The sequence below is a fragment of the Sardina pilchardus genome, chromosome 12 (genome assembly GCF_963854185.1).
Source record: "Sardina pilchardus chromosome 12, fSarPil1.1, whole genome shotgun sequence".
In the NCBI taxonomy this organism is placed as follows: Eukaryota; Metazoa; Chordata; class Actinopteri; order Clupeiformes; family Clupeidae; genus Sardina; species Sardina pilchardus.
Genome location: NC_085005.1, coordinates 29,342,478 through 29,367,133, shown reverse-complemented (window position 1 = coordinate 29,367,133; position 24,656 = coordinate 29,342,478). Strand labels below are relative to the sequence as shown.

The window sequence follows — 24,656 nt, the reverse complement described above, 5'->3', positions numbered from 1 at the left end:
GAAAGGGATAGAGGGACTTACTCACTGTTAAACATCCTGCTGGTTCATTCTCTATATATAGCCCACTCTCGCCACAGTTTTCTCTGCGACGGTGGGTGTTTTTGACGATTTGGAACTGAGCATTGTGGGTAAATCCCTCCCAAAGAGTTTATTGGGAGCCAAGCAACAACATTAATGCAAATATCTCTGCTATGCTTGAACCTATCAAGCTGAAACTTGCTCAGTGTATTAAGGCAAAAGTCAAGGCCCCACCCACCAATTAACAAGACTTTTCCATGATTGCTGTAGCGCCACCAACAGACCAAGGTCAAAACTTCCAAAAAGTTTCACAGGTCTCAAATTTCATCCGATTCTCACCAAAATTTGCACACATCATCTTCAGACCATGCTTTCTTATTGCCTTGCTTTGTGGAACAATTGACGGAAGTGCTCGCCTCTAACAGCCAATCCAAATTGGCGGCAAAGCCGCCACACAGGAAGTGAACCTATATCTCTGCAAGGCTTTCACGTATCAAGACCAAACTTAGAAAATGGGCTCAGAACCCAATTAAGAGAAGCCTCAACAACTTTGGTGCCCTTTCACAACTGTGGGGGCGCTATAGTAACAGGAAGTAGGCTCATATCTCAGCAATGCTTTCACGTATCGAAACCAAACTTGGTATATGGACTTGGGACCCCACCCTGAGGACGCACAATACATTTGGTGTACTCTGACCACTAGGGGCGCTATAATTAGCAAAACTTTCTCGTATCAACACCAAACTTGGTACATGGACTTGTGAGCACATCCTGAGGACCTACACTAAATTTGGTGACGTTTGACAACTAGGGGCGCTATAATAAACAAAACTTTCACCTATCAAAACCAAACTTGGTAAGTAGACTTAGGAACACATCCCAAGGACACACACACACCAAAAAAAAATTAGAAAATAATTTTGGCTATTTTCTTCACATCCATTCTCTCTCTGTCCCAAACTCATCTATGGTGGTCGTGGGGGGGGGGGGGTTCCACTTGCACACGCCCACTCTCCCATTTCATGTCTTTTGACAACTAGGGGGGCGCTATAATCACAGGAAGTCAGCTCATTTTTCAGTAATGCTTTCATCTCTCGCTCTCTCAAACCCAGACACAAGCACACACACCCTCCTCTATGGTGGTCGTGGGGGGGGGGGGGGGTTCCATTTGCACACGCCCACTCTCCCATTTCATGTCTTTTGACCACTAGGGGGGCGCTATAATCATAGGAAGTCAGCTCATTTTTCATTAATGCTTTCATCTCTCTCGCTCTCTAACCCAGACACAAGCACACACACCCTCCTCTATGGTGGTCGTAGGGGGGGGGGGGGGTTCCATTTGCACACGGCCACTCTCCCATTTCATGTCTTTTGACCACTAAGGGGGCACTATAATCACAGGAAGTCAGCTCATTTTTCAGTAACGCTTTCATCTCTCTCTCTCTCTCTCAAGCCCAGACAAAAGCACACAAATACTCCTCTATGGTGGTCACAGGGGGAGGGGCGGAGGGGGGGTTGTCTTTCCAAATTTCCAAAGCTTGGCCCCCACATTGCTGCTCGCAGCTTTAATTGGGGGCCAAGCAGCGAAGCTGCGAGGCAACCCATAGTGATTGTACGTATTCTTATTATTATTATTATTATTATTATTATTACACATTGCCCATTTCCCAGCCAACCATACACTCCAGAGTTCTGAAATTTGGCACACTCATTCAACTTCAAATTTGCCCGGATCTATTAAATTTACAGACAACAAACCCCAAAACTCCAGCGCCACCAACAGGTCAGGCTGAATTTTTCTAAAAGTTACCCAGGTCTCACATTTTGTCCATTTCTTACCAAACTTGTCACACATGACCTTCAGACAAGGCCACTCAAGACTTATCACTTTGTTAATAAATATTCATAAGCGTTTGCCTGTCACAGCCAATCAAAGTTGGTGACGCACCAAAAAACAGCATGTGAACCTATTCTCTATGTAACCAAAGAACCATACAGTAAAAAGTTGGGATATTTGGTACACTTATTCTCCCTAAGCCAATGACCACATACCTCAATTTTCAGACCCCAAAGCCCAAAACTCCAGCGCCACCAACAGGTCAAAATTCATCAATTTTTCAACAACATTAATGCAAATAACTCTAAAATGCTTAGACCTATCAAGCTGAAACTTGCTCAGTACATTAACGCAATAGGTATAGCCCCACCCACCAATTAACAAGACTTTTCCACAAACGCTGTAGCGCCACCAATAGACCAAGGTCAAAACTTTCAAAAAGTTTCACAGGTCAGAGATTTCATCCGATTCTCACCAAACTTGTCACACATGACCTTCAGACAAGGCCACTCAAGACTTATCACTTTGTTAATAAATATTCATAAGCGTTTGCCTGTCACAGCCAATCAAAGTTGGTGACGCACCAAAAAACAGCATGTGAACGTATTCTCTATGTAACCAAAGAACCATACAGTAAAAAGTTGGGATATTTGGTACACTTATTCTCCCTAAGCCAATGACCACATACTTCAATTTTCAGACCCCAGAGCCCAAAACTCCAGCGCCACCAACAGGTCAAAATTCATCAATTTTTCAACAACATTAATGCAAATAACTCCAAAATGCTTAGACCTATCAAGCTGAAACTTGCTCAGTACATTAACGCAATAGGTATAGCCCCACCCACCAATTAACAAGACTTTTCCACAAACGCTGTAGCGCCACCAATAGACCAAGATCAAAACTTTCAAAAAGTTTCACAGGTCAGAGATTTCATCCGATTCTCACCAAAATTTGCACAGACAATCTTCAGACCATGACTTATCATTGCATTGCTTTATGGATCAATTGACGGAAGTGCTCGCCTGTAACAGCCAATCCAATTTGGCGGCGAAGCCGCCACACAGGAAGTGAACCTATATCTCTGCAAGGCTTTCACGTATCAAGACCAAACTTAGAACATGGGCTCAGAACCCAATTAAGAGAAGCCTCAACAACTTTGGTGCCCATTGACAACTGTGGGGGCGCTATAGTAACAGGAAGTAGGCTCATATCTCAGCGATGCTTACATGTATCGAAACCAAACTTGGTATATGGACTTGGGACCCCACCCTGAGGACGTACAATACATTTGGTGCACTCTGACCACTAGGGGCGCTATAATTAGTAAAACTTTCTCGTATCAACACCAAACTTGGTACGTGGACTTGTGAGCACATCCGGAGGACCTTCACTAAATTTGGTGACGTTTGAACACTAGGGGCGCTATAATAAACAACACTTTCACCTATCGACAACAAACTTGGTAAGTGGTCTTAGGAACACATCCCAAGGACACACACAAAAAAACAAAAAAAATAGAAATTAATTTTGCCTATTTTCTTCACATCCACTCTCTCTCTGTCTCAAACCCAGACACAAGCACACACACCCTCCTCTATGGTGGTCGAGGGGGGGGGGGGGGGTTCCATTTGCACACGCCCACTCTCCCATGTCATGTCTTTTGACCACTAGGGGGGTGCTATAATCACAGGAAGTCAGCTTATTTTTCATTAATGCTTTAATCTCTCTCTCTCTCAAACCCAGACACAAGCACACACACCCTCCTCTATGGTGGTCGTGGGGGGGGGGGTTCCATTTGCACGCGCCCACTCTCCCATTTCATGTCTTTTGACCACTAGGGGGGCGCTATAATCACAGGAAGTCAGCTCATTTTTCATTAATGCTTTCATCTCCCTCGCTCTCTAACCCAGACACAAGCACACACACCCTCCTCTATGGTGGTCGTAGGGGGGGGGGGGGGGTTCCATTTGCACACGGCCACTCTCCCATTTCATGTCTTTTGACCACTAGGGGGGTGCTAGAATCACAGGAAGTCAGCTCATTTTTCATTAATGCTTTCATATCTCTCGCTCTCTAACCCAGACACAAGCACACACACCCTCCTCTATGGTGGTCGTGGGGGGGGGGTTCCATTTGCACACGCCCACTCTCCCATGTCATGTCTTTTGACCACTATGGGGGCGCTATAATCACAGAAAGTCAGCTCATTTTTCAGTAACGCTTTCATCTCTCTCTCTCTCTCTCTCTCAAGCCCAGACAAAAGCACACAAATACTCCTCTATGGTGGTCACAGGGGGAGGGGCGGAGGGGGGGTTGTCTTTCCAAATTTCCAAAGCTTGGCCCCCACATTGCTGCTCGCAGCTTTAATTATTATTATTATTATTATTATTATTACACATTGCCCATTTCCCAGCCAACCATACACTCCAGAGTTCTGAAATTTGGCACACTCATTCAACTTCAAATTTGCCCGAATCTATTAAATTTACAGACAACAAACCCCAAAACTCCAGCGCCACCAACAGGTCAGGCTGAATTTTTCTAAAAGTTACCCAGGTCTCAAATTTTGTCCATTTCTTACCAAACTTGTCACACGTGACCTTCAGACAAGGCCACTCAAGACTTATCACTTTGTTAATAAATATTCAAAAGCGTTTGCCTGTCACAGCCAATCGAAGTTTAGAACGCAGCAAAAAACAGCATGTGAACCTATATCTCTATGTAACCAAAGAACCATACAGTAAAAAGTTGGGAAATTTGGTACACTTATTTTCCCTAAGCCAATGACCACATACCTCAATTTTCAGACCCCAGAGCCCAAAACTCCAGCGCCACCAACAGGTCAAAATTCATCAATTTTTCAACAACATTAATGCAAATAACTCTAAAATGCTTACACCTATCAAGCTGAAACTTGCTCAGTGTATTAAGGCAAAAGGTATGGCCCCACCCACCAATTAACAAGACTTTTCCATTAACGCTGTAGCGCCACCAACAGACCAAGATCAGAACTTTCAAAAAGTTTCACAGGTCACAAATTTCATCCGATTCTCACCAAAATTTGCACACACTATCTTCAGACCATGCCTTCTTATTGAATTGCTTTTTGGAAGAATTGACAAAATTATTTGCCCTTAACAGCCAATCAAAATCGGCGGCGAAGCCGCCACACAGACATTAAACTTAAATCTCTATGGAAGCCATAGAACCATACAGTTAAACGTTTTGAAATTCAACACACATATTCTTCTATGGCCAATGACCACTTTCCCCAATTTACAGACTCTTAACCTCAAACCTCTAGCGCCACCAACAGGTCAAAATTCATCAATTTCTCAACAACATTAATGCAAATAACTCTAAAATGCTTAGACCTATCAAGCTGAAACTTGCTCAGTGTATTAACGCAAAAGTTATAGCCCCACCCACCAATTAACAAGACTTTTCAACAAACGCTGTAGCGCCACCAATAGACCAAGGTCAAAACTTTCAAAAAGTTTCACAGAACACACATTTCATCCGATTCTCACCAAAATTTGCACACACCATCTTCAGACCATGACTTATAATTGCATTGCTTTATGGAACAATTGACAGAAGTGCTCGCCTGTAACAGCCAATCCAAATTGGCGGCGAAGCCGCCACACAGAAAGTGAACCTACATCTCAGCAAGGCTTTCACGTATCAAGACTTGGGAACACATCCCAAGGACACACACACACACAAAAAAAAAAAATAGAAATTAATTTGGGCTATTTTCTTAACATCCACTCTCTCTCTGTCCCAAACCCAGACAAAAGCACACACACTCTCCTCTATGGTGGTTGTGGGGGGCGGGGGTTCCATTTGCACACGCCCACTCTTCCATTTCATGTGTTTTGACCACTAGGGGGGCATTATATTCACAGTAACTCAGCTAATTTTTCATTAATGCTTTCATCAGAAGTTAGCTCATTTGTCATTAATGCTTTCATGTCACGCTCTCAAAGCACACACACGTTCCTCTATGGTGGTCATGGATAGGTTTCCCACATTTTCCCATGGACTTCCTGGATGACCACTACGTCTGTCCACCTACCGGGTGGTAAGACACCTGGGATTTTCCGCTGCTGTGCCTCAGCCGGAGGCCATGTGAATCTTAGCAATGCCACAGCCTCGAAAGGGATAGAGGGACTTACTCACTGTTAAACATCCTGCTGGTTCATTCTCTATATATAGCCCACTCTCGCCACAGTTTTCTCTGCGACGGTGGGTGTTTTTGACGATTTGGAACTGAGCATTGTGGGTAAATCCCTCCCAAAGAGTTTATTGGGAGCCAAGCAACAACATTAATGCAAATATCTCTGCTATGCTTGAACCTATCAAGCTGAAACTTGCTCAGTGTATTAAGGCAAAAGTCAAGGCCCCACCCACCAATTAACAAGACTTTTCCATGATTGCTGTAGCGCCACCAACAGACCAAGGTCAAAACTTCCAAAAAGTTTCACAGGTCTCAAATTTCATCCGATTCTCACCAAAATTTGCACACATCATCTTCAGACCATGCTTTCTTATTGCCTTGCTTTGTGGAACAATTGACGGAAGTGCTCGCCTCTAACAGCCAATCCAAATTGGCGGCAAAGCCGCCACACAGGAAGTGAACCTATATCTCAGCAAGGCTTTCATGTACCAAGACCAAACTTAGAACATGGGCTCAGAACCCAATTAAGAGAGGCCTCAATAACTTTGGTGCCCTTTGACAACTGTGGGGGCGCTATAGTAACAGGAAGTAGGCTCATATCTCAGCAACGGTTTTAAGTATCAAAACCAAACTTGGTATATGGACTTTGGACCCCACCCTGAGGACGCACAATACATTTGGCGTACTCTGACCACTAGGGGCGCTATAATTAGCAAAACTTTCTCGGATCAACACCAAACTTGGTACGTGGACTTGTGGGCACATCCTGAGGACCTACACTAAATTTGGTGACGTTTGAACACTAGGGGCACTATAATTAGCAAAACTTTCTCGTATCAACACCAAACTTGGTATGTGGACTTGTGAGCACATCCTGAGGACCTACACTAAATTTGGTGACGTTTGAACACTAGGGGCGCTATAATAAACAACACTTTCACCTATCGAAACCAAACATGGTAAGTGGACTTAGGAACACATCCCAAGGACACACACACACAAAAAAAAATGAAATTAATTTTGGCTATTTTCTTCACATCTACTCTCTCTCTGTCTCAAACCCAGACACAAGCACACAAACCCTCCTCTATGGTGGTCGTGGGGGGGGGGGGGGGGGGTGTTCCATCTGCACACGCCCACTCTCCCATGTCATGTCTTTCGACCACTAGGGGGGGTGCTAAAATCACAGGAAGTCAGCTCATTTTTCAGTAATGCTTTCATCTCTCTCTCTCAAACCCAGACACAAGCACACACACCCTCCTCTATGGTGGTCGTGGGGGGGGGTTCCCATTCGCACACACCCACTCTCCCATGTCATGTCTTTTGACCACTAGGGGGGCGCTATAATCACAGGAAGTCAGCTCATTCTTCATTAATGCTTTCATCTCTCTCTCTCTCAAACCCAGACATAAGCACGCACACCCTCCTCTATGGTGGTCGTGGGGGGGGGGGGGGGGGGTTCCATTTGCACACACCCACTCTCCCATGTCATGTCTTTTGACCACTAAGGGGGCCCTATAATCACAGGAAGTCAGCTCAGTTTTTCAGCTCATTTCTCTCTCTCTCTCTCTCTCTCTCAAGCCCAGACAAAAGCACACAAATACTCCTCTATGGTGGTCACAGGGGGAGGGGGGGAGGGGGGGTTGTCTTTCCAAATTTCCAAAGCTTGGCCCCCACATTGCTGCTCGCAGCTTTAATTATTATTGCCATCTTACGTTTTTCACTGTTTTAACTGTTAAGACCACTGATGACTCGTTTGTCCCCCCATCAGCCCGTTCTGTAAGAGCGAGGACGAGGACGCCCCCATCAAGCGCTGCCCCAGGTGCAAGGTGTACATCGAGAGGGACGAGGGCTGCGCCCAGATGATGTGCAAGAGCTGCAAGCACGCCTTCTGCTGGTACTGCCTGGAGTCGCTGGATGTGAGCATTTGTCCTTCAGCTTCTCTGACAACAAAATATTATATGTTTACTGTACTTTACATATAGCAGACACTTTTTGTCCAAAGTGACTTAAATACAATATGTCAGCTATGGGACAAGGGACTATATTGTCCCCAGAGCAACTTAGGGTTAAGTGTCTTACTCGAGGGCACAACGGTGGATGCCAGGAATGGAACTGACAACTTTCAGGCTGCTACACGCTAGCCCAGCTCCTTAACCACTGCACTACTACCACCATTATTTTGTTCTTAAAAACTCAAACGGTTGCATCGATTTTGGATCAAAACTGTGCAACTGTTGGTTTATTTTCAGGACGACTTCCTCCTGATCCATTATGACAAAGGGCCGTGCCGGAACAAGCTTGGCCACTCCCGAGCATCCGTCATCTGGCACCGCACTCAGGTAACCATGGGAACATCCATATGATGAATATTACGCATCCTCATATCTTTATGTACTGTTATCAGCAGTGATCAAAAACGAGTCTGAGCTATGCTTAGTTAGTTGGATTATATTTTCAATATTTATGGTAAATACTGCCCCTTGTGGTGATAAAGGACATGGTTTGTGGCTCACACCCAGAAGCACTCAAGTGATTTGTATCACAGTATCTATTGGTTTGCTCTGTTACTGAGAATGTCACATACTCTAGTAATGTACTGAATGTTATACTTTTTTCTGTCCTCCATTTTGTGTGTCATCTCTCCTCCTCTGTCTGCTTCTCCCACATGTTATAATCTCTCCTTCCTTTCTCTTCTGCTCTTGCCCTTATCCCTCCCTCTCTCTCTTTATCTCTCACTCTTTGTCCTCTCTCTCTTCCTCTCTCGCTCTCACTCTCTCTGTCCTCTCTCTCCCTCTCTTTTCCTCTCATACTCTCTCGCTCTCCCTCTCCCTCTCTTTTCCTCTTTCTCTCTCTCCCTCTTTCCCTCTCTCCCCCCCCCCCCTCTCTCTCTCTCTCTCCCTCTCTCTCTCTCCTAGGTGGTGGGTATATTTGCCGGTTTCGGTTTGCTGCTTCTGGTCGCCTCTCCGTTCCTGCTCTTGGCCACTCCCTTTGTGCTGTGCTGCAAGTGCAGGTGTCGCCGCGGCGACGACGATCCGCTGCCCACTTAGCGGGTCCCACAGGTCTCCATTTAGGTCAAAGGTCACGTCAGGACCCGCCTCCGCACCTCTTGAAACCGCCGGAACCGAGCTCCACCGCGAGCGGACTGCGACCAGCGCCGCAAACCCGACAGGAAGCAGGAAGTCCCACTTCCTGTGCAGCTTGGTGGTTACCGTAGTTATTAGCCTCTGTCAAGGGGCAACTGTCCTGTCTCTCCTCTATAGAAGCTGACTTGATGCAAGGAGGGACCAAAGAGAGAGAGAGAGATGGAGGGAGGGATGGAGAGGAGGAGAAAGGGAGGAAAGTAGTAAGGGAAGAAAGCATGTAGCAAAGAATTATGTCCTTGTAAAGGGGTGTTTTGCTTCAAATTCTCAAATTGTTTTAAATTCTCTTTTCCGTTATTCTCTTCTAAGTCTACTAAAGAGACGTGTATGTGCTCCAGCTCCACCCATAGAGAAGGAGAGCTTGTGTGTAATTTGTTTTTGTAAAGTCTTTTCATCATGCTAGTACTTGGTATGTAGGAGTTTTCTCCCTTGTGTGGAATTGCAGTCATCCCGAGCAACTTCCTCATCATTATTATTCCAACGCCTCTCCTCTCATGATGTTGTGCACTGCATTTCCCACACAACTGGTCTCATGCTCATTTCGGGCTGCTGCGGAGGTTTGAGTGTGTCAGTGGGTAGCAGGCAACGTGTTTGCAAATGCCAAAGCAGAACTTACCTCCAGGCCTGTTCACAGACAGGCCACAACCCAATCCACCTCCAGTCTGCCATGATATCCCCGGTCTTCACTCATGCGCACCACATGTGGCCGATTCACTTCCCTTTTTTAGTTTAATAGTGTTAGTCAATCGGCTGGTTAGGAGGGGTGTTTCAGAGGTGCACTACCCAACACACTTCCCAGTAGCAACCAGACCAGACCGGCTTCTCTTGATGTTTAGACGAAAAGGCCCGTATGTTCAAACCACTGATCTTCTTCTGTGTCATCTGCTTCGTATATTGCTGGTGCTCCTCACTGAGGTTAAGGCGGCAAATGACATGATCCTACATGGTTCACTCAAGCAGCAAAGCAGTGTTATATTCGTCCACTAGAGGTCAGTCTTGTAGCTGTGTGGCCTAACGCCTGATTCTGTTTGTTATTACTGTAAGGACGGTGATTGGCGGTGACAGGACTGAGCATAATCTTTCTAGGTGCATTAGATCAGTAGAGTTAAGAGGGAGCTACTGAACCAGATCCTGAAAAACATACTGAACTATCTACCTAAGCAGATGCAGGACAAACAAGAAGAGGCATGTTGCAGCAGAATTGTATTGCCACAAGAAATTTAAAATGAAAGAATGACATTTCAGATGAGCTACCAGTACAGACTCTGGCCTGTATAGTGTCTTTTAAGAATATTAATGTAACTGAGTACAGATTGCATTCATTTCTCAGCAGGTAGATCAGAATTGCAATTGTGTTATTTTAAGTCTGGACCCATAGCTGATATGACAACTATTAAGGTATGTTACTTAACTTGGTCTTTTGTGCTAACTGTAGCAGGTAAACCAGATGTTATAGTTTCATTACTTTTATAGGCCAATAGATGTGATGCGCTAGAAAGGATAGCTCTTATAAAATAAATCATCACTTTGGATTATTATCATACGGCTTATCTCAGCTGCAATATCAGTAGATGCCAAGTAGGACAGGAATATTGTAGAGTTCAGGAAAAGTTCCAGCTGTAGTGTTTTTTCATCGTTTGATCAGAAACTAGGACTTATTCTGAATTCATATAGGTGAGTTTCAAGGTCTGGGGGGTTAACAGGGTTTTCGTTATGCCGGTTTAAATAGTAGGCCACTATAATCCGCCCAAGAGGTGCCTAACAAGCTTCTTTTTTCAGCTTCACCAGTTAGAATCATATCTTTGCCAAATCTGAGGTTACGGCCAAGTTGTGCAATTCTCAGAGATTCTAAGAGATTTTCTTTCTCTTTTGCTTTCTTTGAACAGAGGAGTACTGTTGTTTATTAAACAGAGGAGTACTGTTGTTTATTAAACAGAGGAGTTTTGTTGTTTATTGAGTGAATCCTCATTCTGTATTTGTATTAGATCACACATTATCGGCCTGTTTTCTATTTTGTAATTTACATTGCTGTATCTTTGACCCAGATAAGATGTATGAATGGTTTGGATGGATGGTACACAATGCTGATGTACTCTTTCAGAAGGATTTTGTCTTGTAAGGTTCCTTCTGTTTGTGGAATTAAAAAAAAGTTGAGCATTCACTTTTACCCTTTCTCTTGTATATTTCACAGGTTTAGCCTAAACAAGTTTGATAGACAAACAGATAGTCTGCAGTTATTTGTACACCATATTTTTTAAAGATATTTAATGCTGAACCTGATGAGAAACAGATTAAAACAATCCTGTGTTTGTCTCGCATCACCTACATCAACAAATGGATTGTGGTCAGAGCTTTGCAATATCACTCTTCAAAAGTAAAACAAATATGTACTGTATGGATTTAGAAGGTTTTGCATCTGAAGTCTTCGTGTCGCTTTTCATGGCACTCAAAAACAAACAGGCCGAAGCTTGATTGACTTGAATCCTGGAGAGAAGTACTGTATCCTACATTTCAGATGCTACTTTCGACACATTGGACCCAAAGTGCAAAGTCCGATTTCCTAATTCAATAACATGAAAAATATCCAAAGCACAGTTAACCACACTGGCAGTTGCGTTTATCCAAAGCGACTTACAGTGGCTACGTGATAGCTTCAGCTCATGCAAGAGACACTTTACACGCTGAGGGACTTTGCTCTTGCCCCGCCTCTTAAATTAGGGCCCACTGACTCAACCAGAGGGTGCCTCTCATTTGGCCTTTTATACATCCTCCCTTCCTTCCTCGGTCCTCGTCCTCACTGATCTACATAAAGAATAATGGGGCGGCAACGATGGGATAGTCTATCCAATGTTAGTTATAGATCAGTGGGAGCGAGCATCGAGGAGAGATGTTGAGAGGCACCCATAGACACAAAAGCAAGTTTTCTTCTGGTCCTGGCTCACCTCTACTGAAATGTGCCAGGTGTCACTGTTCATCTGGCCTCCCAGCTGTGCAGGTGTTATTGGCTTACGGTGGGCCTAGTATTGTAGGCTATACTGAATGCTTGCTACATACTGCATCCTCCAGCATAAATATGATAAAGATGTTTTATATTGGTATATCTCTGAAAGCCTTTTGTGGCATTTTAAGTGAATGATCAATAGATAAAGCTACAATGACATCTGGAATGAGTACTATGTTAGTCATATAGCTTGGCTGACTTTCTCAGGACAGACCTGTGTGTACGGTTACGGTTATGCTATTTGGCAGACCTGCACATGTAGGCCTACCTGATGATTAATCAATACACTTATGATTAATCAATACACTTGTTACTATTAAATGTTTTGTAAGGCATACTTTTTCACCATCACAGGTAACACACAAGGTCTTTATACAGTCTATGATAAAAGTTGGCCTACACAGAAGCATAACAGGGGAATAGTTTGAAAATGTTTACAAAGTAGCAAATAAAAAACGAACATAGAATGATTAAAAGACAAACAAAAGTCATGACAACAAATGACTGGAACACTGCCAACAACTTAACATGTGCTTTAGTGTCCTAGTCAGCCAACAACAAACTCAGTGACAGTGATGGTCAAACACCCTGTGAACGACAGCACTATATGGAGATTCTTGGCGTAGCTTAGACATATTTCGTTTCAGGGCCAAAAGTGTCCGACCAATACAGGGTCTGATTAGCCTGGCACGCCCTCCCAGTGACGCAACGCCTTCAGGCTTTTGCTGCTGGTCTGGCCAACTGCTCATTGAGAACGATTTCTGAGTTCCCGAAATCTGCGGAACTGCCCCCTTTGGTCGAGAACCAATCAACTTTGAGCAGCTCCAACGGCTCTGGGTAGAGGCGTGTTCAAGGCAGAGGAAAGAGTGTTGTTATTGGTTTAAACTCGGCAAACCGCTTTCTGACATCTACCAGTAGCAAATCGAGGCACTTAAAGGAGGCGGGTCAACCAGCGCTTGCAAGAAACCGTGTTAGTACAGCAGGCTGTTGGTCAGACTAAAGTCTCGCAGAGCCTTTGATAGTCGATGGTAATCAGGCTAGGGTCTGATAGTCCCCCCTCAGAACACCCAAGTTAACAGTACACTCAGAGTGTCAGAGAAACCCGGGGGATATTCATAGTACATTCTTTAGTGACAACCCAGCAAACAATTAACGTTCTGCTAACTTTCACTAACGTTAGCTTTTGGTTCCCCTATGGTTCGTTTTTCAGCAACCTACTAATAACGTTTAGAGAACGTTATCTCCAGGTTGTCAAAACAAATAACGTTCCCCTAACGTTTTTACAACTAAAGAAAAAAACGTTATATTCTGGTTGAATCCCAGCAGGCAAATAACGTTAGCCGCTGGTTCTCCTGTGGTTAGTTTATCAGTAACCTTCTAATACCCTGGAGAGAACGTTAGCTCCAGGTTATCAAAGTTTCCCGAACGTTATTACAACTAAAGAAAAAAACGTTATATTCTGGTTGCATTTCTCTTTTCACACAACGTTGCTACTTAGTTGTTTTTAGGTATCTTATTTGTATAACCATATCGGTATTCTCTGGTTATGTGCGTGGGGTTGATTGATGAAAATCGCCCCAGAGTTTCTATGAGTTTCCAATTGAACACGGCCAGCAGCCACACTGCAAAGTCGGAATAATTTGTTGCAAAATCGACATATAGCCCTATTCTATTCTTCCCCCCTCTGTTGGATTGATATTCGGCCGACCAAATAAGCCAGCCCGTCAGCTAAAGGGACCAGCGCGAGAAGCTAGGTTGAGAAACTTTCATCTCCGTGAGTTCTGGGGTGTTGGTGTTTTAGCAGACTCAACCTCGCTAACTTTAAGACATTTGGATAACACAGAGATAAAGTTACTCACGTAGGCTGGCTGTATGGTATCGATCACATTCTTCACATCGTTCTCCATGCACTTGTTCCATTAAGTCCAACAGGCTTTTAAAAAACACTGTACAGGGTAAACCGGGTGGAAGAGCTAGCTAGCCATAGTCCCAGGCAGGCACACAACGATTTCATGCTAACTAATCTGACGAATAGTTTTGGATTAATCCATAATCGATTAGAGTGGCACCTGAAATGCATTCATGTTTTTAAAGCTTTATTTGTTATGAAAATATGATGATGAGGACTCCAATGAATTATTTCTCAAACGTTGAGACTGCATCTTAAACAGCACAATGTTCCCGGGGGAGAATTGTTTTATATTAACACGTAGTCCAAGTTATAGCCTATGTTACTGTGCTGTTCACTCAGCCTATCCCACAATTCCCAGTCCCAATTTAGAACAAAATAAACCAAAATCCATCATAATTCTGAACCGAGGACTTTTAATGGCATACGATGCAATAAAAACAGCCAGTTTTGAATGTTGAAACAGTGTGTTAGGCTAGCGCCTGCTCTGCTTATGTTTTGATCTGACTAATCGTTTATTATAGGAAAAGACACCGTAGACAAGAAAGTATTAGACCTAACCGCATTTAAATACTTAGCTGACACATTGACGTATTGCCGGGTCGTATTCGTCGCAGTTCAGCAAGCAGCTAATGGTAAGTGAAGATTCATATAGCCTACTAGTCATTGCCTTAGCCATCAAAGACGTTCGCTCTCCCAGGTTATAAATAGGCTGTCGTCGCAGACGGCGAGTGTGCAGCGAGCCATGCAAGGATGTCACGATAATTCTACATATTTTTTCCCCCTTTACACTTTGTTGCTGGGAGGTTAGGGGAACGTTAATGCAACCAAATATAGTAAAGTTCCCTAAAGGGTAGGAGAACGTTCTGCTAACCAAAATAAACAACCAGAAAAAAACGTAGTATTTTCGTCAAGAAAACTTTCCTGGGGAACCTTGTGGCAACTTTCGCAACTTTCAGGCAACGTTTTCCTAACCAGGAAAAAAACGTTCTAAAAACGTTCTCCTAACCAGAAATTGTTAGCTGGGAAACCACCTAATAAAACAGCTGTATGGTTTCATTCTATAACAAGACATATGCCTATAACTCTGAGTTAACTTACACAGGTTTGTCACACACACACACACACACACACCAAAAAAAAAAAAAAAAAGCTGCACTGTCGTCACAGGTGAAAGGTAATAGTGACTAGCATGCATGACATATTCTGCAGCAATGGATCGTGCCTTGTTCGTCAAGGAATTATCTCACGCGAGTTTAAAATAGTCATACAGTGACAAGGTAGCAATGTGTGGAAAATGTGAATGACGACAATTCCTCAGGTAATCCGAGGGAGAGTGGCGTGCAAAGGCAAAATGCATAACAAAAACATTAGCCTAAAAACATCTCTGTGAAGACACGAAAGCAAAACAAAATGTGAAGGCTGCTCGAAGTTCAGTATTTCACTGCAGCGCATTGTCTAAAGCCAGAACAGTAGCCTACAGCCTACTGAATTTAGAGGGCTCCAACGTAGGCTACTTGTCGTATGTGCATTGTTTTAGACTAACCTACAATGGATCCAGTATTCAGTGATAGCCTATATCGCAACAGACATTGAACTTAAGTTGGGCTACAGAATATGAAATGATAGCCTACATATGGAATTATTATCATCGAATGTGGAGATTTATTAGAATTTCCTGTTGAGCAACAGTGTCGCTAGTGCTATTGTCAGCCTGTTATGGTAGGTCTGCTGGTAATCTATTCACCAGAGATACACATACGGTGATTCTTCACATGAATAGTGGACATTCATACCTCTTGCTTGGTAGCTCGGAGCGCCCTCCCCCCAATGCCAAACCAAAACACGAGAACATGTGCAAGCCCCTCTGTCACGTGTAAGAAGATGCCCTGACAAAACACAGCGGATCAAATCTTTTGTGATCGGCAGCTCTTTCAACCAATCAGCGTCGGAATTCCGGGTAGCAACAAGATAAATAAAAACAAATCCTCCAATCACCGCACACGAAGAGGCGGTTCACATTCCACTCTACGGGCTGTTTACTTCCGTCAATATTCTGAGCAAAGCTGAATTTTATTATAACAAAGGACTCGCTGCTGGTAAGGTTACACTTTTGATGTCTGGTCCAAGACGCATCTGTATGTGTCAATGTTGTATTTGAATGTGGTTTCTCTTTCAGTCACTTTGTTCTTGGCGTTGTCTTTGAAAGGACTTTTGTCTGTACGCTACATTGAAAATAACGATGACTTTTCTCCGATAAAACTGTGGTTCACAGTGTCAACCAAGAGCGGATTTATTAAATAAACATATCTAACTGTCGTCATTGTGTAGCAGTAAACGTTTCACTGGCTATTAAAACGTGACAGGTTTTCAACATTCAGCTGCTAGACCTTATGTTTAGATGCTTTGTTCAATCCCTGATTAACCTTAATTTATCGACAAAATATGCCGTGGCAGTGCGAAAATTGCGTAGCAAGAAACGCAATGTGCTGCATGCAGTTAGAGATCCATTGACAGTTTTATTTTTGGAATAACCAGGTGGAGAATGCCGTTTTTGGGGCAGGACTGGAGGTCTCCAGGATGGAGCTGGATCAAGACCGAAGACGGCTGGAAACGCTTCGAATTTTTCGGCCACGATTTGGGAGATGACAACAACAACGAGCTCGACTTGGAAGAGTGAGTAGCCTAGACTTTCCTACTACAACCACCACCTGACACACAAACGGCTGTTCTCTTCCTGCTTTGATAATTCACGCCGAACCTCATTAACCTATAAAACATACGATGCCCTGGAGCACCATTCAATTATCTTTAATTACCCAAAAGGATGATGATGCAAGAGCAAACACAGGTTAGGCTGTCGAATGAAGGCTGTTCTGTTCTTATCAAGGACATTTCCTTGCATGTCACAGGCAGCAGACCAACAAGGTATTAAAAAGTGTAGATAACTGGTTTCAGTAGGCTATTAGTCTTGGTTTGTGTTGTCGATTGACGAGAACCTTTCCACTGGTATGATTGGTGAATGGACATCAAGCTTAGTTGCATGTGGCTACTGTAGGGCCTTCTCTATCCAAATTTCCATAGCACTGTGGCCACAGCATCCGTGCCATATTGATAAATAATAGCCCACAACTGTTTGCATGTCATAGGTTTGCTGCTGGCCATCTTTTTTCTCTCTCTATCTCAGTGCTCATGTGACACGGCCTAGTGACAGAGATTGATCAGTTCGGTTGCTGTGTAGGCAAAATGACATATCTGCCTCACCTTCTGACCCATGCGTGTCTGTGTTGACATTGCCTCCTGCACATGCTCTGTATGTCATGTTATATAATTGTCTGACCAGTGGCACTCAGGAGCCTAGTCAGCCCGGTAGTCATGGGAACTCGTGTGGACTCAAAATACCCCCAGGGGAGCTGCATGGGATCAGCCAGGCTCAGGTCAAAGGTCAAATCTCATCTCTCGTGATGATTATTCGCATCACAGTCTCCTGCCCCAGCATGGAGTCGTGACCGTATCGAGTTCATGTGCAGTTGATGTGCCTTGGGCGCTAAACTGTCTGTAAAATGACTGACGTTATGCTATTGGAAGAGCCTTTGGTCTGGTACATAACTGCATGTAATTGGCAGTTTGAACGGGAGATGAGATCAGCAGGTCTTATCCCTTTGAAGCGGCATGAGAGTGGATTCTGGTTTCCAGGAGCGGTGGCGACAGCTGGATTTGATTTCTGCTTGCCTTGGTCTTCTTACCTGAAAAGGCTTCAGGGGATACGCACAAATACTGTACAAATACGGGAGGGAATCATTATGGGAAAGACTTGGAGCAGTCAGCCTCTCACAGGAGATGTGCAGAGACAGTCTCATTTTCTTCCATTTGCAGCAAGACCTGCAGTTGTCAGTGTTTGTTTGTGTGTTAAGTGTGTGTGAATCAGGTGCGACTGTACACTTCCTCCCACTATCTTAAAGCTGTCGGCTGCACTGCCATACAGTAAGATATTTCCCGCTGTGCGAAGTCAGTTTGGACTACCTGCTTTTTCTATCCATTTCGGGATTAGGCCAGCCAGTGTGGATTATGTCATTGTGGGGAGTGGGGGGTATTTCAGTCGCAGGCTATCGGTCTCGGAACAGCAGCTCTGATGTAACACCGGCTGGAAAAAGCTGACATGGGCTTTGCTTTGTAGAACCAGTCCCCCCCCCGACCCCCCCGACCCCCCCTCGACCCCCACCGCCTCAAGGGAAGTCGTACAGTAGATGCACTCAGGCCCGTGATCTTAGGCAGCCCGCCACGGGTCAGAACCCTTGCTCTGGGTCATGCTCATTAAGGAGGAACACCTGTGCTTGGAAAGACGCTGCACCGAAACGATGGAGATGAAAAGACGGAGAGAGAGAGAACAGGGCTGTCAGGAGCGAGGGATCAAGATGAGAGATGGAAGAGAGGAAGAATTGGAAAAAGTGGATGGAATTGTAAAGGGAACGAGAACAGACAACATGGAGGATAAAAATGATGGATGTAGGGTTCCGTCGACACATATCATTCCGCCAGGGATGGAAAATTCCAGAGTGCTTCCTTAAACTGAGGCATATGGGATGGATATGGATATGTCCATGAGAGGTTAGCACTGCTGATGCTAAAGGTTAGCACTCTGTTGTTGTAATCACACAACTGACAGACAGCGTGAAGTTGATATTGTAGTTCACGTAACGTAAGGTTGTCTGACCTAGAGACTGAAGAGTACCAAACAGTGGCCTGTCCAGGAAGTGCTGGTCAGGAGGGCTGTGGAACAGGAAGTTTGTGGGCGAGGAGACAGGAAGTTATTTTAGAGTCAGTGATGCATGGAGAGTAAAGGGAGGTTAACCATTTCTACAGAGGAACCAGGTCAGTCTGATAACAAGTTCAAGTTCAAGTATTTTGCTGTCATGTACTCATGAAATGAATTATAAGTAATTAGATTATTGTGCTCAAGAGCCAGCTCAGCTTTTAAGAATACATGAAAAGTCGAAATTACAAAGGTATGTTGTGTGTGTTTGTGTTTATGTAGGGGGTAATGGGGTGTGTGGGATGATGAAAATCACAAAACAAAACACACACACAAAAAACACACACAGATACACACACACACACACATCCTGTACGGTCGAAGGACCGTCAAAGACCTGGAAAGAGCCCTCCTTCCTGACAGAATTGCTTCCTTTTTTGTTCAACTCTAAGGGGTGTGAGGGCAGAGTCCACCCCATAATTACTGTCTGCCTCTCGCTCTGGCGTCATGGAAACAGGCCACGGAGACTGAAAAGCTGTGTGGTTGAGTGGAAAAAAAGCTCACGGGAGCTAGGTGCATGAACTTGAGAAGAGGGAGGGGGGGTGAGAGATGATTGAGATGCAGGTATGAGAGGTGTGTGTGTGTGTGTGTGTGTGTGTGTGTGTGTGTGTGAGAGAGAGTGAGACAGAGACAGACACAGAGAGTGAAGAGGGTGGGGGAGTGAGAGATTAAGATGCAGGTATGAGAGGTGTGTGTGTGTGTGTGTGTGTGTGTGTGTGTGTGTGTGTGTGTGTGTGTGAGAAAGAGACCGAGACAGACACAGAGAGTGAAGAGGGAGGGGGGGTGAGAGATGATTGAGATGCAGGTATGAGAGGGGTGTGTGTGTGTGTGTGTGTGTGTGTGTGTGGGAGGAAGAAAGAAAGAGAAAGAGAGAGAGATACAGAGAGAGAAGATATATGAGAGAGAGACCCATAAGCACAGACATAGCAGACATACACACATGAAATTTAGCACATAGACAGTGCACTATGCGTCAGTAGAGAACTCTGAATGACTGCAGATGAAACACACACACATTCGCAAATACTTCCAGCTAACACTGAAACTGCCATCTGCCATATTTCAGCTAACACTGACTCTCTCTCTCTCTCTCTCTCTGTGTCTGTGGTGGTGTGTGTCTTTCTTTCCCCTCTCTCTCTGTCCTATGCTTTCAGTCCCCCTACCCCCCACAGTCACCCCGTCCTGTGTGTGTTGTCCCCTCTCTGATGTGTCAGACAGTGCCCTTGTCTGCCCCCCCCCCCCCCCCCCCCCCACACACACACACACACACACTCTCCGCCTTATATATTTATTCGCTCGCATCACTTTAACAAAGCACCCTGGAATTTTCCATCTGTCGGATTGAGATGTTTCGACTGATGTTATCCCCCCCCCCCCCCACTCAAACAAATGCAGAAGCTCTGACTCCTCTGGCCACACTATAGGCCCACAGCACAGGGCCTGATGAAGAGGTTCACAGTGGTGTGAACCTCTTTATAACAAATGGAGTTATTTGTGCGTTCAGAGGTCGTAGTTTTGTAGTTCAGAGTCAGTTTAGCGTGTCTGCTTCACCTCCTCAGGCCATCACAAAGGTGCCTCTCTTGGGCAACTAGGGACGTAGGCCTTCTTGTGATACTCCACATTGCAATGGACCTCATACCAAAGACAAGAATGATCTGTTATCTGTTTTATTTACGATGTGCTGTATGTATATTTACAATATATCATTTGTTGAGAGTTGAGAGTTTTTGGTTAATGGTCCACATTTTTTTTAGAAGTAGGTGAACAAAATCATTCACTTCTCTTCGCATCGCTCTCTTTTGTTGTTGTGGCTCCAGTGACGGCAACGCTAGGCCATTACTAGCGCTATTATGCTAACACAATGGCATCTTGTCGTGTGCCAGCAACCACACCGGGGCCAGTGACATCACACGGCTCCATTGTGGGTTACATCACGCACAAACAAAAGAGCAATGAGGTCGTGGCCACGCACGCCGCATGTGCCCAAACAAAAGGCCATCCGGTCGTGCCCTCGCACGTCTCGTGCGGCCCGATGACCTCACGGCGTGGCTCTGATTGGCTGGTGGAGAGCTGGGCAGCTGGGCCCACACGCTGCCGTTTGTGGCTCGCTGGACGAGGTCTAGAATATCTAGATGACACGCTTGTTTGTTTGTTTCTCCCCCACGGATGGGTCGGTGTGAATGGCGAGCAGGCTCGGAGGTGTGGGCTGCTTGCTTCACGTACACTTTGTCTGGCCCGACATCCTGTGTGTAGGAAGGAGCGAATATACAGATGATTGGTGCTGAGGTGCCGGACGTGCTCTCAGAATGAGATGGGACGTTGCTACGTCTCTGTCCTCCTCGTCTTTTGTGAGGCGTCAGTCAGTGCTTTGCCTGCGCACAGCTGAAAGGTGGCAGCCTTGAAGTGTAAATTAGACGCCTATTTAAGTCTGCGGAAAAACTCCTTAAGATGTTGTTGTTTATTGTCCTGCACCTGTCTTGCATATGTTTAGAGCTGTTTTCTTTTCCACCATCCCAATCCAGTAATGATAATAATAATAATATTAATAATGATAATAATAATAACAATAATAATAATAATAATAATAATAATAATAATAATAATAATAATAATCTACTCTTTATTTGTATAGCTCCTACCAAACACGCAGCTCAAAGTGCTTTCCATTCCTTTCCATTTCCAACATGCAACACAATAATAAAATGAATCAGTGAGTTCTCTTCTATTTCCGCCCTCCCAATCCTGTGAGCCACATCTCCTGCTAGCTGGGAAAAACAACGCCATGACAGGGCGCCATTTCCCTGGAGGCTGTGCTTGGGCTCAGCTTTAAATCACAGCCAGTCAGGTGAGAGTTGGAAGCTCAAGTTCACCTCCTTAATTGGGAAAGATTTGTTTTCAGAAGGATGGGGCTGTTTACTTACCTGGCGCCCTGACATCCAGTCAGTTCAAAAGCATGCAGCGAATCCATTAAATCTTACCTGGCGCCCTGACATCCAGTCAGTTCAAAAGCATGCAGTGAATCCATTAAACGTTGAATACGGCCCAAAGCCCAGACAGATAGGAATGTAGAATCTCTCTCTCTCTCTCTCTCTCTCTCTCTCTCTCTCTCTCGGTTTCTCTCTCTCTCTCTCTCTCTCTCTATCTCTCTCTTTCTCTCTCTCTCTCTCTCTGTCTCACTCTCACTCACTCTCTCTCTCTCTCTCTCTCTCTCTCTCTTTCTCTCTGTGAATGTGGAGTGTGGAGAGTGTGTGTGTGTGTGTCTGTGTCTGTGTATATGTGTGTGTAAGTGTGGAGTGTGTGTGTATGTGTGACTGATTCCTCTGTGTGGATGCAGTAGACGGTGTCTGCTGCTGCTGTGCTGTGCTGTGCTGGGTAGAGCGATGATGTGTGTCTTTAGTGGAGCTGCAGTGAGACGCCCACCTGCTTTTATTTAGTCTGGGGAATCACCTCCCAGATCTCACCGGCTAACGCACTCTTATTGCATTCCACACTGGAGGCATCAGCAGCTCTCTCTCTCTCTCTCTCTCTGTGTGTGTGTGTGTGTGTGTGTGTGTGTGTGTGTGTGTGTGTGTGTGTGTGTGTGTGTGTGTGTGTGTGTGTGTGTGTGTGTGTGTGTGTGTGTGTGTGTGTGTGTGTGTGTGTGTGTGTGTGTGTGTGTGTGTGTGTGTGTGTGTGTGTGTGTGTGTGTGTGTGTGTGTGAGAGAGAGTGTGCGTTTGTGTGTGTGTGAGAGAGAGAGAGAGAGAGAGAGTGTGTCTCTCTCTTATTCGTTCTCTTTCTCCTCCTTCTCTCTGTCTGTCTGTCTGTCTGTGAGAGCGATAGAGCGAGAGAGCAAGCAAGAGAGAGCGAGAAAGAAAGAGAGAGAGCGAGCAAGAGAGAAAGAGAGAGCGAGCGAGAGAGAGCGAGCGAGAGAGAGCAAGCAAGAGAGAGCGAGCAAGAGAGAGAGAGACCTCCATAATATTCAGATATTTTCACGCTGAGAGACACAATAAAGTTCCCTCCAGCGCCACATTTTCTTTTCTCCAAGACAAGCCACGACTGTGTGTGTGTGTGTGTGTGTGTGTGTGTGTGTGTGTGTGAGTGTGTGTGTGTGTGTGTGTGTGTGTGTGTGTGTGTGTGTGTGTGTGTGTGTGTGTGTGTGTGTGTGTGTGTGTGTGTGTGTGTGTGTGTGTGTGTGTGTGTGTGTGTGTGTGTGTGTGTGTGTGTGTGTGTGTGTGTGTGTGTGTCTAGCTGACTGGGCCCCTGAAGGAAGCCAGGGAATCATTCTCAGTAGATGGAGAATGAGGTTCCACATCGCTGTAGCAACTTTTGAACTGCTAATTATGCCTAATAAGCACTTGTCATGCTCACGTCGCTACAGCCTGCTGGAACACACCCACAAGGACACACACACATACAGTATACACACACACACACACACAGACACACACACACACACACACACATAGGCTGATGCACACACAGCACAGTCATATTTCATCAAGTACATTGACTGGTACAAAGTGTCTTCTTTCAGCATAGTTCTCACTGGAGGGAATTCAGTCACCTCCACCTCCCCCCCCCCCCTTCAAACTGCTAAATTTAGGAAAAAATCCCACCCCCTAATCTTCAGTCTCAGGCCCCAGTGCCATGCCAGCCAACCAGCCCTGAGCAGGGCCTGTGTGTGGTGTCTGTCAATGGGAGGAGTGTGCTGAGATGGAGCGCTGGGTTTTTGGTTTGGTTCTAGAATCCTCCATGAGTCATAAGCCTTCCATTCCTCCCACGGATGCCAGCAGCTGCTAGGGCCTAGTCTCCAAATCCCCGTCCCCGAGTCCAGTCCCAACCTGGATTGGCCGAGCGCTGCATCCATAAGCGGTCGCAGGCTGATTTTACCCACGCTACAACTACGCATTTCTGCCTTGTTTTGATTGGGCTCTGGTCAAAGGCACCAGCAAACTGGCTCGGGCAAACATGGGTGTTTGGTTCGAGACATCAAAGAGTCAACCCGTGGCGTCACACGCTGTATAGCCATTAGGAGAGTAAGTGAGTAAGTCAGTGTTTGTTTGTTTACATAGAGTGACGCAACGAAGGCCGTTTGATCAAAGGAATCCATGCGATGTTTATGCCACAGTTTAGCCAGCGATGGAGGCCCTTTGAACTTGGGAACATGCTCATTTCAGTGATGCAGGATCAAGGGCTGGATCTGCAGTCAGAGTTTAACTTGTGATTGAGCTTAATCCTGGCTTGCACATGTGGTCCCACAGGCCTAAACACTGCCTCCATCTGTCACAAGCGTTCATCCCACTACATTTATGTTCAGTTTATAAGTCAAGGACATTTAGAAAACGGCGTAATTGTTTTCAGTTTGACAACCACTTCTCAACTGATGTCCAATATTTTGTCACATTTGAGACAAAATGGTGGTCTCTCTTATGATGTTCATTTATTCCACTGTTTGGTTGAACTCCCCATTGCCCTGGGTAATTTAAAAGGTGCATTAACCGCGTCTTATTTGCACACCTATGAAGTACATTCTTTACATTAGTAATCATATGGATGTGACAAATAAACATCCTTGCGTCCTTGTAGCTCCAATTTGTTGGCCGTATCACACAGACTTGAATGTTAATTCGCCAAACTCATGAAGTTTAAATGAACGGTCATAATGCATCCAACCTAGAATACAGACGTTCATTTATTTGATGTCTAAATATATTGAATGACTTCATTTCCTGCCCTGGGTTCCGCATGAGCTGGTCAGAATGAGGGAAGGTG

General features: G+C 45.0%; 2 protein-coding genes across 3 annotated transcripts in view; both read left to right on the top strand.

Moving 5' to 3' along the window:
• Nucleotides 1–11,340, top strand: part of rnf144ab (ring finger protein 144ab) — a 42,090-nt gene extending 30,750 nt beyond the window's left edge. Inside the window, exons 6-8 of the mRNA XM_062550982.1 lie at nt 7,810–7,957; nt 8,291–8,380; nt 8,957–11,340. Coding sequence (XP_062406966.1) covers nt 7,810–7,957; nt 8,291–8,380; nt 8,957–9,088 — 370 coding nt within the window. The 3' untranslated portion in view covers nt 9,089–11,340. The remainder of the gene's footprint in view (nt 1–7,809; nt 7,958–8,290; nt 8,381–8,956) is intronic.
• Nucleotides 11,341–15,722: 4,382 nt separating this feature from the next.
• Nucleotides 15,723–24,656, top strand: part of fbxo25 (F-box protein 25) — a 19,901-nt gene continuing 10,967 nt past the window's right edge. Inside the window, exons 1-2 of one of the 2 annotated variants that reach the window (XM_062550990.1) lie at nt 15,723–16,190; nt 16,630–16,767. In XM_062550990.1, the coding sequence (XP_062406974.1) occupies nt 16,637–16,767 (131 nt within the window). In that variant the 5' untranslated portion in view covers nt 15,723–16,190; nt 16,630–16,636. The remainder of the gene's footprint in view (nt 16,191–16,629; nt 16,768–24,656) is intronic. The other variant, XM_062550991.1, reaches the window with a different exon arrangement.